General features: G+C 41.4%; 1 protein-coding gene across 1 annotated transcript in view; it reads left to right on the top strand.

Moving 5' to 3' along the window:
- The window catches only part of LOC121926305 (acyl-CoA (8-3)-desaturase-like), a 575,266-nt gene that overhangs the window by 551,380 nt on the left and 10,282 nt on the right, over positions 1-13,604 (top strand). Inside the window, exons 3-7 of the mRNA XM_042459169.1 lie at positions 3,182-3,379; positions 5,723-5,824; positions 7,449-7,577; positions 9,321-9,381; positions 12,256-12,332. Of these exons, the coding sequence (XP_042315103.1) occupies positions 3,194-3,379; positions 5,723-5,824; positions 7,449-7,577; positions 9,321-9,381; positions 12,256-12,332 (555 nt within the window). The 5' untranslated portion in view covers positions 3,182-3,193. The remainder of the gene's footprint in view (positions 1-3,181; positions 3,380-5,722; positions 5,825-7,448; positions 7,578-9,320; positions 9,382-12,255; positions 12,333-13,604) is intronic.

Genomic DNA, 13,604 nt, shown 5'->3' with positions numbered 1-13,604 from the left:
ATCTGGGTCTACTTCTGAGCCTGAGCATAATTTTTGTAGATTTTAACTCCATGAAGACATCCAAAATTGTTAAGCATGGAGGGCCTGAGAGGCTGCCTCCACTTTGCTCCCTCCTGTTGTCCCACCTTCCCATACAACAGACATAGGCAACTGTGTGAGGCCAGGCACTAGTTGTCCCTTTAGACCTCCCCACAAGCCACACCCCCCCCCAAATAAATTCAAATATCTCAATTGTCCTCTGGAGTCCTCTCAAAATGGCAAAAGGAAGTGATATTACAACACCATCGGAACTGCCTGAAAGGACAGAGCCCTCCCTCCACGGCCAACTGTCATTGTCCAGCCTGGAGGCAGTGAGGGGGTGGGTAGGGGCTAATTTTGTATTGCAATTTTTATTGTACACCGCTATGATCATTGCGGAATAGCGGTCTATAAATAAAACATATTATTATTATTATTATTATTATTATTATTATTATTATTATTATTTCTTTTTGCCATTTTGAGAGGGACTGCAGAGGAATACAGGTATTTTCAAATACAGTACAGTTCTGGGGTGTTTGCAGAGCTGAGTTAGGGTATTTTTAATGATGTAAAACCTCTTTGATCGGAAGGAAAAGCGGTATACAAATAAAAGTTTTATTTTTATTATTTTATATATTTTGCATGTTTTCACACACTTGTGGTGCTTTCTTTGTGGTTTTGGGATGAGCATTGCACCCAAATGCACATTTAAAAAAAAAAGTAGGGAAGGTAGTTGGTCTTTGGGAAAGTGGTGGGCCACAGAAGTAGAATCCAGGGACAGTCTGCTGAACTCAGGTTGCAGTTTGCCCACTTCTGCTGTACCAAAGGTTTGAAGGGAGACAGTAACTGAGTGGGAATGCTGATGCACAAAGGACAATCACTGTGCTCAGGCCAACATTTATGTAACATCTGTGCATGCATGTATATGTATGTATATATATATATGTGTATATATATATATATATGTATGTATGTATGTATGTATATGTATGTATTTAATGATTTAATTTACATGATGCCTTTCTCCCACTGTGGAATCCAAGGCATTAACCAGGGAGCCTCCTGGTTAACATGAAAAGGTTGTGGCAATGAGGCAGGCTTGCAGTTTACTGGAGCTACTCTATGGCACTTCATTTGGAATGCTGTGCAGCTTTTGTTAGACAGAGCATAAGTAAACAAAGTCTTGTGATGTGGGCTTCCGAGTACTAGTCTTAACACCCTAAGGTGCCTTCTAATTTCTGAGGTCTGAGTCAATGGGATGGCTCATGGCCAAGAAGAAGGGTGCTTCTCCTGGGCAGTGGCCATGCTGGCTGTCACGCTGGGAGTTCTAATTCAGATAAAGAACTCTTCCAGTGCTGGCAGTATCTGAGAGGTTAGATAGAGCACATGTTTTGCATGCCAAAGACCTCAGTTTCTCCAGACAAAAGGATTTCAGACATAGTGGCACCTGGTGGCTTTCAAGTTATTGGGATAATGGAGATGCTCTGGAGTTTAGTCTGTACTTTAAAGGAGACAACCAGGGTGCTGAAGCTATAAGGTCAGCACCTTGGATGCTCTCTGCAAAGTTCAACATAGCTCTTTCAAAATGTGGCCTAAACCCCACAATGAATTTGCCATTCCACTGATGGGAGATGGAAAGAACCCTGTCCCTAAGTGCCCTACTAGTGACCTGCTCAGATGAAAATATTGTAATGTTGGTTTTACTTTGCTTAAAGGAAGCTTATTACATCATCACAACAGTAAGAAATATGTCTGCATTTCCTATCTCCAATTTTGAAATCATTAAGAGCCAGTTTAAAGATCCAGGCATGCATAAAATCCTCTTCTCCTTGGACTACATATGATAAACCAGTGCTACCCAAAGTGGTGGTCTGTGGATTGGTGCCAGTCCCCATTCCATCTTCTACTGGTTCCTGGAGAGCTTCCAGGAAAGAAAGGAACAATTGTAGCCAGTGGGCACAAATGTGGTACAGTACCTGGCAGATGCAGAATAAAGTTTGCTGGTCCTTCATACCAGATAACTTAAGAAGTACTGTGGTAAACTAACTTGTCAAGGAGAGTACTGTAACTTGTCAGGTGCTTAACACTGGATATCCAAATCTCCTTTCCTCCAGCCTTCTTCTGACAAAAGTTGCCCCCACCCTTTGACCACTCCACTCCACTCTCTGCCCAAGATCTTACTCCATTCAGTTAAGGTAAGGTAAGGTCCTCCGACCTTCTATGTAGTGTGGTGAAGAGGCTGAAGGCATTGCCCTGAGCAGGAGGGTGAAAGGAAGACCCCTTTTCCCAGCCTAGTTGCACACACTTAGATCCTACCCCTAGTCTGGTTTTCTCCATGTCAGCTTCTTACATTCTTGCATGCAAACAAGTAGCCACTTCCTGTGCTTTTTGAAATGATGTGTCTGGACAGAGGCATAGGCTTTGTTGTTCCTTTGTGCTTTGAAGTTGGTTCCAACTCATGGTGACCTTAAAGCAAACAGGGATTTTCTTGGCAAGATTTGTTCAGAAGGGGTTTTCCTTTGGTTTCCTGAACCTGGTGGTGCAGTGATTAAATGCATGTACTGCAGCCACTCACTCACATACCACAAGGTTGTGAGTTCAATACCAGCCAGGGGCTCAGGCTCAACTCAGCCTGGCATCCTTCCGTAGGTCACTAAAATGAGTACCCAGGTAGTTAGGAGCAATTACCCTACATATTGTAAATCACTTAGGGAGTGCTTAAGTGCACTGATAAGCGGTATAGAAATGTACTTGCTATTGCTCTTCCTCTGAAGCTAAAAATGTGTGACTTGCCCAAGGTCACCCAGTGCGTTTTCATGACCAAATGGGGATTTGAACCCTTGTCTCCAGAGTCATGGTCCGATACTCAAACCACTACACTACACTTAGGGAGTAGACCTTAGCCCTTCAATTGTCTCAAAGTTGTCAATGTGTCACCAATGACAGCAACAAAGGGAGAAGAATAATGCAGTCCTATACATGTCTACTTAAAAGGTAAAGGTACTCAACGAGAGCTTAGTGAAATTTATTTCTGAGCGACAACCCTCCAGATTAGCTGCTTGGATTCACACTTCCACTTACCTGGTTATGAAGTCTCCTTGCTTCTTTTAAGAGCAAAGGCAATCTTAAAGACGAACTGTAATTTTTGCTATCCCCACAGGAATCGCTTATTATGGATTTTCGTGAGCTATGCACAACTGTAGAGAAGATGGGACTCATGAAAGCCAACATTTCCTTCTTCGTCGCCCTCCTCTTTCATATCCTAGTGCTGGATATTGCATCCTGGCTCACTCTCATGTATTTTGGGACATCTTTATTACCCTTTGTTGCTTCATTAGTTTTGCTTACTATATCCCAGGTAAGTTGCTATGATCACAGAATAAAACCAAGGGCACCTGTGTCAGCATCGGCAGTGCAGAAATAATGAAGTTTGACACCACTATAACTGCTATGGCTCAGTGCTGTGGAATTCTGGGAACTGTAGTTTGTTACAGCACCAGATACAATAAACTGCAGTTCCCAGAATTCCATAGCACTGATCTGTGGCAGTTAAAATGGTGTCAAACCAGATTATTTGTGCAGTGTGGATGCAGCCTGAAACAAGTTGGCTTCCTCTCTCCTTCCTGAATTTAAATTGAGTTTGAATGAGTGAAAGGAGTTCACTGGTATCTTCAGGACCTGCTTTTAATCCTAGTCTTAATGGACTTTGTCCCTCTGAAATTTCTGCCTATCTGTGAATAAGCCTGTAAACACTAAATATGGGAAGAAGTGTGGATATTTTTCAGAAATTCACATAGCGACTAAAATCGTGAAGGGTCTGGAAACCAAGCCCTATGAGGAATGCCTTAGGGAGATGGGTATGTTTAGCCTGGAGAAAAGAAGGTTAAGAGGTGATTTGATAGCCCTGTTTAAATATTTGAAGGGATGTCATATAAATAAAACAAATTATTAATTATGTCATATTGAGAAGGGAGCAAGCTTGTTTTCTGCTGCTCCAGAGACTAGGACCAGGAGCAATGGATGCAAGCTACAGGAAAAGAGATTCCACCTCAACATTAGGAGGAACTTCCTGACAGTAAGGGCTGTTCAACAGTGGAACACACTTCCTAGGAGTGTAGTGGAGTCTCCCTCCTTGGAGGTCTTCAAACGGAGGTTAGATGGCCATCTGTCGGGGATGCTTTGATCTGGATTTCCTGCATGGCAGGGGGTTGGACTGGATGTCCCTTGCGGTCTCTTCCAACTCTATGATTCTAGCAAGTGCTATCTATGAGGCAGAGCTGTAGAAGTGAAGTGTGCAATGATACTGTGGCTTCTTCTGAATTCAAGAATGCTGGAGGCACTGTAAACCTGTTCAATAACAAATACTTTATTCCTTTATTTATTTATTGCATTTATATGTTGCCTTTCTCCCAAAATGAGATTCAAGGCAGATTATAATAGTCGAAAAAGGGTGGAATTAAAACATTAATTACAAAAGTTTTTAAAAAATGAAATAATACTAATATTAAAAGAAAAACACTGCACAGTTAAAACCATTAAAAAAACATGAAAGCAGTAAAAACAGCACACCAATTATACACACACATTACATAAGTAAAATTCATGCAGCAAAAGCCTGCCTAAATAATGTCTTCAGCTACCTAAAAAAGAGAGCAGGGAGGGGGCCAAATGGACATCCCACAAAAGGGATGTCAACAACCTTGGAGGAGTCACGGAGAAGGCTGTCTGCCAAGTCTTCACCAGTTACACCTGCGAAGGTGGTGGGACTGAGAGAAAGCCCTTCCCTGCCAATCTTAGCCCTTGGGCTGATTTGTATAGGGAGATACAGCCTATCAGACAATCTGGACCCAAAATGTCAAAACCAGTACTTTGAATTCTACCTGGAAATAGACTAGTAGCCAGTACAGCTGTTTCAGCAGGAGAGCCACATGATCCCTGTAGCCAAGTCAGCATCCTAGGTACACCATTTTGGATCTGCTGAAATTTCCAAACAGTCTACAAAGGCAGCCCCATGTACAGTGCATTACAATAACCCAAACAGGATGTAATCAAGACATGTGTCACTATAGCCAGATCCAACTTCTCAAGAAACTAATATTCTAAGCAATCTCAACTCTTCTTTTTCTTTTCTTTTTTCTTTCTTTCTTTCTTTTTTTTTTTTACAAAATGTTGTGTGACTTCAAGTCTTTTCTGACTTATGGAAACTCTAAGGTGAACCGATCATAGGGTTTTCTTGGATTTATTCAGAGGGGCTTTTCCTTTGCCTTCCTCTGAGGTTGAGAGAGTGTGACTTGCTTAAGGTCACCTAGTGGGTTTCCGTGGCTAAGCAGGGATTAGAACCTTAGTCTTTAAAGGCTCAAACCAGTATTATTAGATTATAAAAGTATATTTGCGAAGTAAAGGGGTAAAGAGAAGGGGAATGGGGAGTAGGCTAACATCTAACTATATTTCCAAAAACAAATTTTTGGGAAGTTAGTATCTGTGAAATACATGTTTCTATGTAACTGAAGCAGTAAGATCTTCTGACTATTAAATGGTGAATGGTTATCTTTCCAGTCATAGAGTATAAGTCTTTTAGCAAAAAATAAGAACTCATAGGATCCAGCCATGGCAATCATCAGATAAATTCCATTGGAGTAGTTTTCAAATTCTTTCTAAGCCAACTGAGCTGACTTTCTAAGTGCTTTCCTTTGCTTTCCAGGTCCAGGCCGCATGGCTCCAGCATGATTTGGGGCATCTTTCTGTCTTCCAGAAGGCAAAATGGAACCACTTGCTCCACAAATTTGTGATGTGCCATCTTATTGTAAGTGATCATGTCTGACAGTATCTCAGTGAGTGGTCCAGATTGATCAAGATGTTGAACTACCATATGTGGATCATAATTCACATAGAAAAGGAGAACTTTTTTATCATTCTCTTGGGTGTGTGAGCAAAAACCAATGGGTGCTTATATGTTGCCAGAATGAAAACTGGAGGGGGCTTATTTACGTTTAATGCTTATGTAGAAGATGGAATCTCAGCAGGGTTGCTTATTATCTGGTTGAGTGACAAGAAACATGTGCTGAAATCTGCACTTCTACACCATCATTGAAGGTGCAGGAGCCCCCAGATTTCAGTCTGGCCTATTTGAATACACGCATCCCTCCATATTCGCTGGGGTTAGGGGAACAAGACCCCCGTGAATGTGGAAAACCCACAAATAACAAAAACACTATGTTTTTACCTGAGATAACATCTCTCTAGGATTCTCTAGGTCCTCCAGTCCAACTCTGTGGTTAACATTTGCCAGACATTGACCATAGAATTGCACTGGAGGAGCTACAAATGTCTAGTGGACTATTCTCTCTAGTAACCTCTAGGTTCTTCAGTGCGACCTTTGGTTAAAGTTGACCATAAAGTTTCACTGGAGGACCTAGATATTCCTAAAGAGAACATATTAAGAAAATCAGTGAATAAACAAATCTGCAAAAGCCAAAGTTGCAATTATGGAGTGTGTGTATACATACACATAGACACACCACAAACATACTGGTTTTAGAGCAGTTAAACTGCAAAACTGATATAGGGAGAAGGCTACAGAACCCCGCATCCTATACAAAATCATGCATTTTCTCCAGCCCCAGGACTTGAGGAGGCTTACACTGTAAAACTGGAACAGATACAGCTAAATGTACCATACAAAACATCATAAAAAGTGAAAATCTAATTAAACTATCAATAAAATTGAAAGCAATACAAAGCATGCACATTAAAATATTATAAAATAAAATACCACTCCAATAGACAGTGCAGTGCATTATTTAAGTCTCTTTATCTATGAGCAGTCTTCAAAGGTCTGTTCAAACAAAAAAGTATTCTTTTATCTACAAAAATAAGGAAGGTGCCAGTATATATAGAGATGTTGTAGCACCTCAGAGATTAACTGAAACAAAGAAGTTGGCAGCATGAGCTTTTATAGACTAAAGTCTACTTCCTCAGATGCCAATTTGGCTCCCTGTGAAGATTGGTCCAGAGCCTAGGTTCAGCCACCAAGAAGGCCCACTGCTGTGTTTCCATTAGATATACTGTGCAGGAGATGGGCAGGCCTGTCAGAAAGACTGTGTTCCCACCAACTGGCTTTCTCCTGACCCTCTTCTTGACAGAGAAAATGCAAAAGCATTTTTCCGTTGTAGCACCCCAAAAGCCCTGGGGGCTAGGTAGAAGTAAACTGTGCATCTCAAACCACTTGAGTCCCAATCTTGTCCTAAAGAATCTTGGAAACTGAAGCAAAGGTGCAGATGCTCAGCTCTACTGAACAAAATTAAAGTTCTAAATGCTCTTGGCAGAGAGGAAGATTTTAAATCTGCACCATACACATGAACAAGCAAAAACAAAAACTCACCACCACTGCCTTGGAGTAAGGGCTTCCTTCTGTCTTCTTTCAACAGGGGGCTTCAGCCAAGTGGTGGACTCTCCTGCACTCTCAACATCATGCAAAACCCAACTGCTACTCCAAGGATCCAGATATGGATATTCACCCTTTCTTGTTTACTTTGGGAAGATCCCTCTCTGTGGAAGTGAGCGTCGTGTTGCTTGTCATATCAACACAAACTTCATATTTCTTTTTCTTTTTAAAATGATCATTCTTAAGCTTTTTATTTGTGCATGGGCATAATTCTGTGGGTCATAGTAATATTAGGTGTACCATATAAGTGGGTGAATTGGTTTGTTTAAGTAAATTCTGTTAGCCTCTGTTGTTATTTACGCTGGTAGAAGGTAGGCTTTTTTTGTGTTGGGCATAGTGGCATCAGGAGGACAGAAGCCAAAGCTGCCTTCTCTACCAGCATAAATAGGCCAACACTTCAGGTAAATAGTGGGCTTCTCTGTTCCTGGATTTCACACCTTGGAAAGCTTGCTCCCACAACCAATCATGCCTTAAATATACCAAGGTTTCATTCACTCTTTGCTTTCCTGTTTGAAGTGTGGCTCACTGTAATGTGGACAGGGATTCCTTCCCTCCCCACCATTCTCCCCATGAACTCAACACCTCCTCCCCTTGCTCTTTTCCCAATATCCTACTTCCCAGACTAGGATGTTTATTTTTCTTAGTACATATTTTTTAGGATGGTAAAAGAAGGAAGAGAACAAAAATCAATATGATAACTGGAAATGTAATGAGAGAGGAAAGGTCAGAGGAAAACCTCCATGTCAAGGGTCACGTCCCCATGCAACACGTCATCAGTGGGACTACCTAGGAGTACAGGAGAAACTGAGCAATGGATACAGATCTGGGAATTTCCCCCTGTCTGTATTGGAAACTCTCAGACAGAAACCCGCTCCTGTGTCCTTCCCTGTGTTTAAAATGTTGTGGGTAGTCTTAGGAATTCACAAGGAATAAACTGGGGCAGGAGGTACATGGTATGGATATCTTTTTTTAAAAAAAAATCTGATAAATATAGGTATAAGCCCTGCCAAATTCTGAAGCTTTTGGCTGGCTAGGATATGTCCGCTGTCAGGAAAGAAAGCTTCCTGGCTAGTTCCCAAGCTTTGGGACTGAGATGGATTCCACTCCTCTATCCCCCATCATTGCAGCAGCCACTGTAACGTTACCTCTGCTGTCACCTCCTCCTTGGCTAATGTCTCATCCCTAAATCTGAAATGCATCATATCCCCATGCTTTCCCTGCTTTCTTTAATCCCTCAAACTAAATTAATTTAGACCTTTTAACTGATTCCCAGACTAAGATACTTTATGATCTGCATATGCAGACTAAGAGATCATGCTATCCTGTATTCCCTTTCCTTATATCATAAAGGCTTTTGCGAGAACGTGAAACTTAGCATCCAGTATGTCGCTTTGCTACTTTTGGTTTTATTTTTGTTGTGATATACTTTATCATCAGGAGCCTTTGCCTGCTCTCTTAGATTTCTTCTCAGGTATGGGTGTAGACAAAGGAACAGTGTTCTCACTGCGTACCACAAAGGTTGCTTCATAGATCTTCTGGGATACAGTGTGTGTTAATGTCGTGTGAGGGAACCTAAGTCAATACTCTTGTAGTGGATGCACTTTCCTTCCTTCTTGTTGAAGGCTCTAAGAAGAGCTGGGTGCTGCAAGATGATGCTGATCCTATCAGTTTTCTAAAACAATGAAGTGTGTTTATTTATTAGAAAGGCACTTACTATAGCCCAGGATAACTTGTGGAAAACAGTCAGATCTCTGCTATATTGCAGAAACTCTATGTCATGTGGTTCAAGACCAGGATGAGATGAATTATCTCTACAGCTATTCTAACGAGAAAATGGTCTACTTTCCTTTCACAGCTTGGGAAGAAGAAGATAAAGTACATGCCTTACAACTATCAACAAAAATACTTCTTCATCAGTGAGTACCTCCAGCTTCCTATAAGACATTAAGAATCGATTGTTCCAATGAATTCCTATGCAGCCATTTCAGCTGGCTGCAGCACAGTCAAAGATGAGTGACAACATAGCAGATAAAGCAGCCACCTGAGCCTTGCAAGTGGACAGAGGTGTGCTCCTCACTCAGGGTGACCAGGTGTGCTTCTTTTCCCAGACATTTCAGTCTTCTTTCCAGGAGGAACATCAAAATGTCCTCTATTTTGAGCATGATTTAGAAGTTTATCGCACACCTTTCCCCCCCCGTTATGGGAACTGGAAGGGGACTCTCGGGGCCACGCACGACCTGGAAAAAACTGATTTTATCGCACAGCGAATTGTCCTCAAAAGGGCCCCATTCCATCCCCTGGTGTCAAGCCGTCCCCATTCAGCACTGAGGAGCGTTAAATGTTCTGGTCGGAAGTTTTCCAACCAAGGAAAATGGCGCCCCTCAGCACTGAATGGGGACGGCTTGGCGCCAGGAGACGGAACGAGGCCCTTTTGAGGATGATTTGCTGTGCGATAAAATCCATTTTTTTTCAGGTTCAGCACAGCCCTGAGAATCCCCTTCCAGTTCCCATAACGGGAAGGAGGGGGGGAGGTGTGCGATAAACTTCTAAGAAGCATGAGTTTATACTTATAATAATGTTGTTAGCTTTTATTTGGTCACATCATACCTTTTTCTTGAAGACCCTACATTTTGGAGTGCCATGCCCTCTTTTGCGGTTAGGACCTCAGATCACCCTGCCTTCGCTGCATCTGATTCTTTAATGCCTCATTCACGAAAGGTTGCAGCTAAAGTAAAGCTGAGAGGAAAAGCCCATGAGGTGGTGTTGTACTGGGGGTTTACCTGTTTCATTAGAAGTTGGGCAAGGTTAAACCAAACAAACAACTTCTATTGCTTGGGGATGGGAGAGGGATTAATATCAGCAGATTGAGGGACCATTTTCAGCCCTCTCCCTTGTCTTGCCATACACTGCAAACTTCCTACTATCGAGTACTCCAGATTTGGTGGCATGGCAGCAACTGAAAGTGGAGGGGAAAAGGACACTTTTTTTTCCCAAAACTGTATTATTGTGTTAGAACATGTTTTAGAGCAGAGTGGGCAAGCTGCAGCCTATGAGCCACATATGCCCCCAGAACCCAATTTCCAGGGGCCCCAAAGCATCCCAAAGTTTTTCTTCTTGTTGTTTTTAAATCCAGTCTATTTTCCCCCACTGATTTTTCTGTCCACAAATCATGCGAAAGCATCTATAACTGGCTGCAACGGTCTGTTTTTTCTCATTCCTGATGCCTCCCTCCGCAAGCTATAAATGATGACCTTGCCAAGTGGTGTGCACCTGGACATGCTGGTGAATTGTGTGGGGGAGCACTGGGTAAAACTGTTCAGTGTTGTACCTCTGTTTTAGAGGATAATCATGCTTCCTGCTTAGAGATGTAAACTTTCTGGAAATGTTGAAGACACTTTTTAGGATGAGGATGCAGAAATACAATTGATCCTTCATATCCATGGATTCTTTATCCATGGATTCAACCATCCACATCTTGAAAATATTCCATAAAGCAAACTTTGATTTTGCTATTTTATATAAGGGAAACCATTTTATTATGCCACTGTATATAATGGGACTTGAGCATCCACAGATTTTGGTACCTATGAATGATCCTGGAACAAAACCCCAGCAGATACCAAAGGCCCACTGTATATATTTTGGGAGAAAATTTAAAATTTTTAAAATATGCAATACTTATTTTCATATCAAATGCAAATCTGATACTGTTTTAGCTACATAAAAGATTTCATACACATCTTAGAATATAAAATTGTTCATATTTTGACATATTTATGAAATTTTAAAATATTAATTGTAAAAGCATTAATTTTATGCAAGCCAAACAATGAATATAGACTATAAGAAGAGAGGGGGGCACATTGCTGCATTCAGAGCTGCCTAAGTATGAGTATCTTAGCTTTTGGAATCAAAAAAGTGAGAAAAATGACAGCAGAAACCACATATTTTGTAATAATCACTGTATTACAGTGGTGCCTCGGGATACGAAATGATCGCGTTACGAAATTTCCGGGATACGAAAAAGTCGGATTGGCAAAAACTGTTTCGGGTTACGAAATATTTTTCGGGTTACGAAATTCATTTCGGCGCGAAATTCAAATGCTGCTATAGGCTTTCCAGTGCTAACGGAGTATTTCGGGTTACGAAATTTTCGGGTTACGAAAGGAATGGCGGAACGAATTAATTTCGTAACCCGAGGCACCACTGTATTTGGGCAAAGGAAAAATGAATGCAATTACAATCTTAAATATTAAGCTAATAGCATATTAGAAAATAAAGTTTAAGTCAATGTTGAAAATAGTGAAATACCTTATCAGTGACCACCAGCTTTTCCAATGGACAGAACTGAGATACATTTTAAGGATTAATTTAGGATTAATTTATTTTCTTGATTTTTCCTGTTTTCCCTACCCAGGCCTTCACTTGTCTATCCTTTCTCCCAACAGAAGGAACACAGAAATATTCAAAGTGAGCAAGAGCACCCAGCCATGCTTTGGGCATGACAAAGCAATGGGAAAGGGTCAGACAGGCAGTGTGAACGCCCTGAAAATACTGCAAGATCCATTAGTGTTGATTGTGATGCTTCTCCATGGCCTCAACCCAAAAATGCAGTTAGGGACATTCTTAATTCATTATACTTTTTACTACCTAACTTCCTCTGCCACTGATCTCCCCTGTACAGCTGGTTTATTTTTATTTGCACTTGTTATATTTTGTTATATTATATTTTAAAATATTTTATATTTTAATGAACTCTCTTTCTGTTCTTCTCTTGTGGTCCCCACCAGCTATGCCACCGCTGTTGTTTCCTGTCTTCTTCCACTATCACACCTTCTACATTGCCTTCAAGAAGAAATTTTGGGCAGTAAGTTTTGCACTGTTAGGCTTGCTGTCAAAGCAGCAGGAACTCTTAGTCCCACTTAGGCTGTTGCGTGTCTTGGAAATTGTACCATGGCCACAAAGGTTGTGCTCTGACTTTGTGGAGATGGGTTGTTGTGACAATTGGAGAGCAAAGATCCCAGCTCCACAGAATGTATAGAAGAAATAGAAGCTCCAGAAATAACATTCTATTCTAGGAGCAAATTTGATTCAATTTTTGGGGGGTGGGAGAAATCAAGTAGAGTTAATATGACCAAAGAAATGTTGGCTGGGAGCTCCTGGAAGTGGGAAGAGAAGTGCAAACTGCCACATTTGCACATGCACACACTTTCAAGAGAAAATACCTGAAAATTGGACCAAAAATGTTTAGAAAAATTGGAGGCATGTGAGGGGAAAGCAAGCAACCATTCAGTCCCACGGGTCTATTTGATTTCACTTGGATGGTGTTATGTGTGCATTTGATGGCTAGCCATGTGGTGCTGAATCCTGTAGTATTTAAAATGTGTTTCTGTATTCCTTCACAAATCATTTTTTCATACTCCTCAAAACCTCTAATATACTTAGAGGTAATGTTTTAAATATTTCATTAGGGAAAAGGATGAGGATTCACTTTAGTTATATTTATGTCCTGCCTTTTATCCTATAAAAGGGTCTCATGGTGGCTTTGTCGTTGGAGTATATTACACGGAGCTTTGGGGAGATTTTGCAGCTCAGATCCGACGTGAGTGCGAGGCTAACTATGCGGATTCATGTCATAACGTGAATGTGTTATCAGATGAGATTCATTTCTATGAGAGCTCCTTCCGTGGTGACTTCGGTACAAAAGTGAATTCATAGAATTCGCATACAAGCTCACTTCGATTTCACTCTGAATTGGTCTGGTGTGGAATGCAACTTTGCGTCTCTCCCGGTACACCCCCCCCCAAAACCTCCAAAGAGTCAAATTTCCCAGGATACTGCGCTGCAATTTTGTCCCAATTGCTTCCGTTGCTCGGAAAGGTAGATGACAGCGATGGAGGGAATGAACAGGAAGCTGGGGGGAGAGATGGGAGCAACAGAGGGGGCCATCGGAGGCTGAGGGGAGCAACAAACTCCAACTCCCAGAATTCCATAGCACTGAGCCAGGACAGTGAAAGTGGAGTTAAACCGGAGGCAACTGTTACAAAGGGAAGGAGAGTGGATTGGATTCAGGAAGGTGGTAATTTAGGGAGCATGGAGAATAATTATAATAATTATAATTTAAAAAACCTAAAATTAA

The sequence above is a fragment of the Sceloporus undulatus genome, chromosome 1, assembly GCF_019175285.1.
Source record: "Sceloporus undulatus isolate JIND9_A2432 ecotype Alabama chromosome 1, SceUnd_v1.1, whole genome shotgun sequence".
In the NCBI taxonomy this organism is placed as follows: Eukaryota; Metazoa; Chordata; class Lepidosauria; order Squamata; family Phrynosomatidae; genus Sceloporus; species Sceloporus undulatus.
The sequence above is the reverse complement of the archived record's forward strand: the minus strand, read 5'-3'. Positions and strand labels throughout refer to the sequence as shown.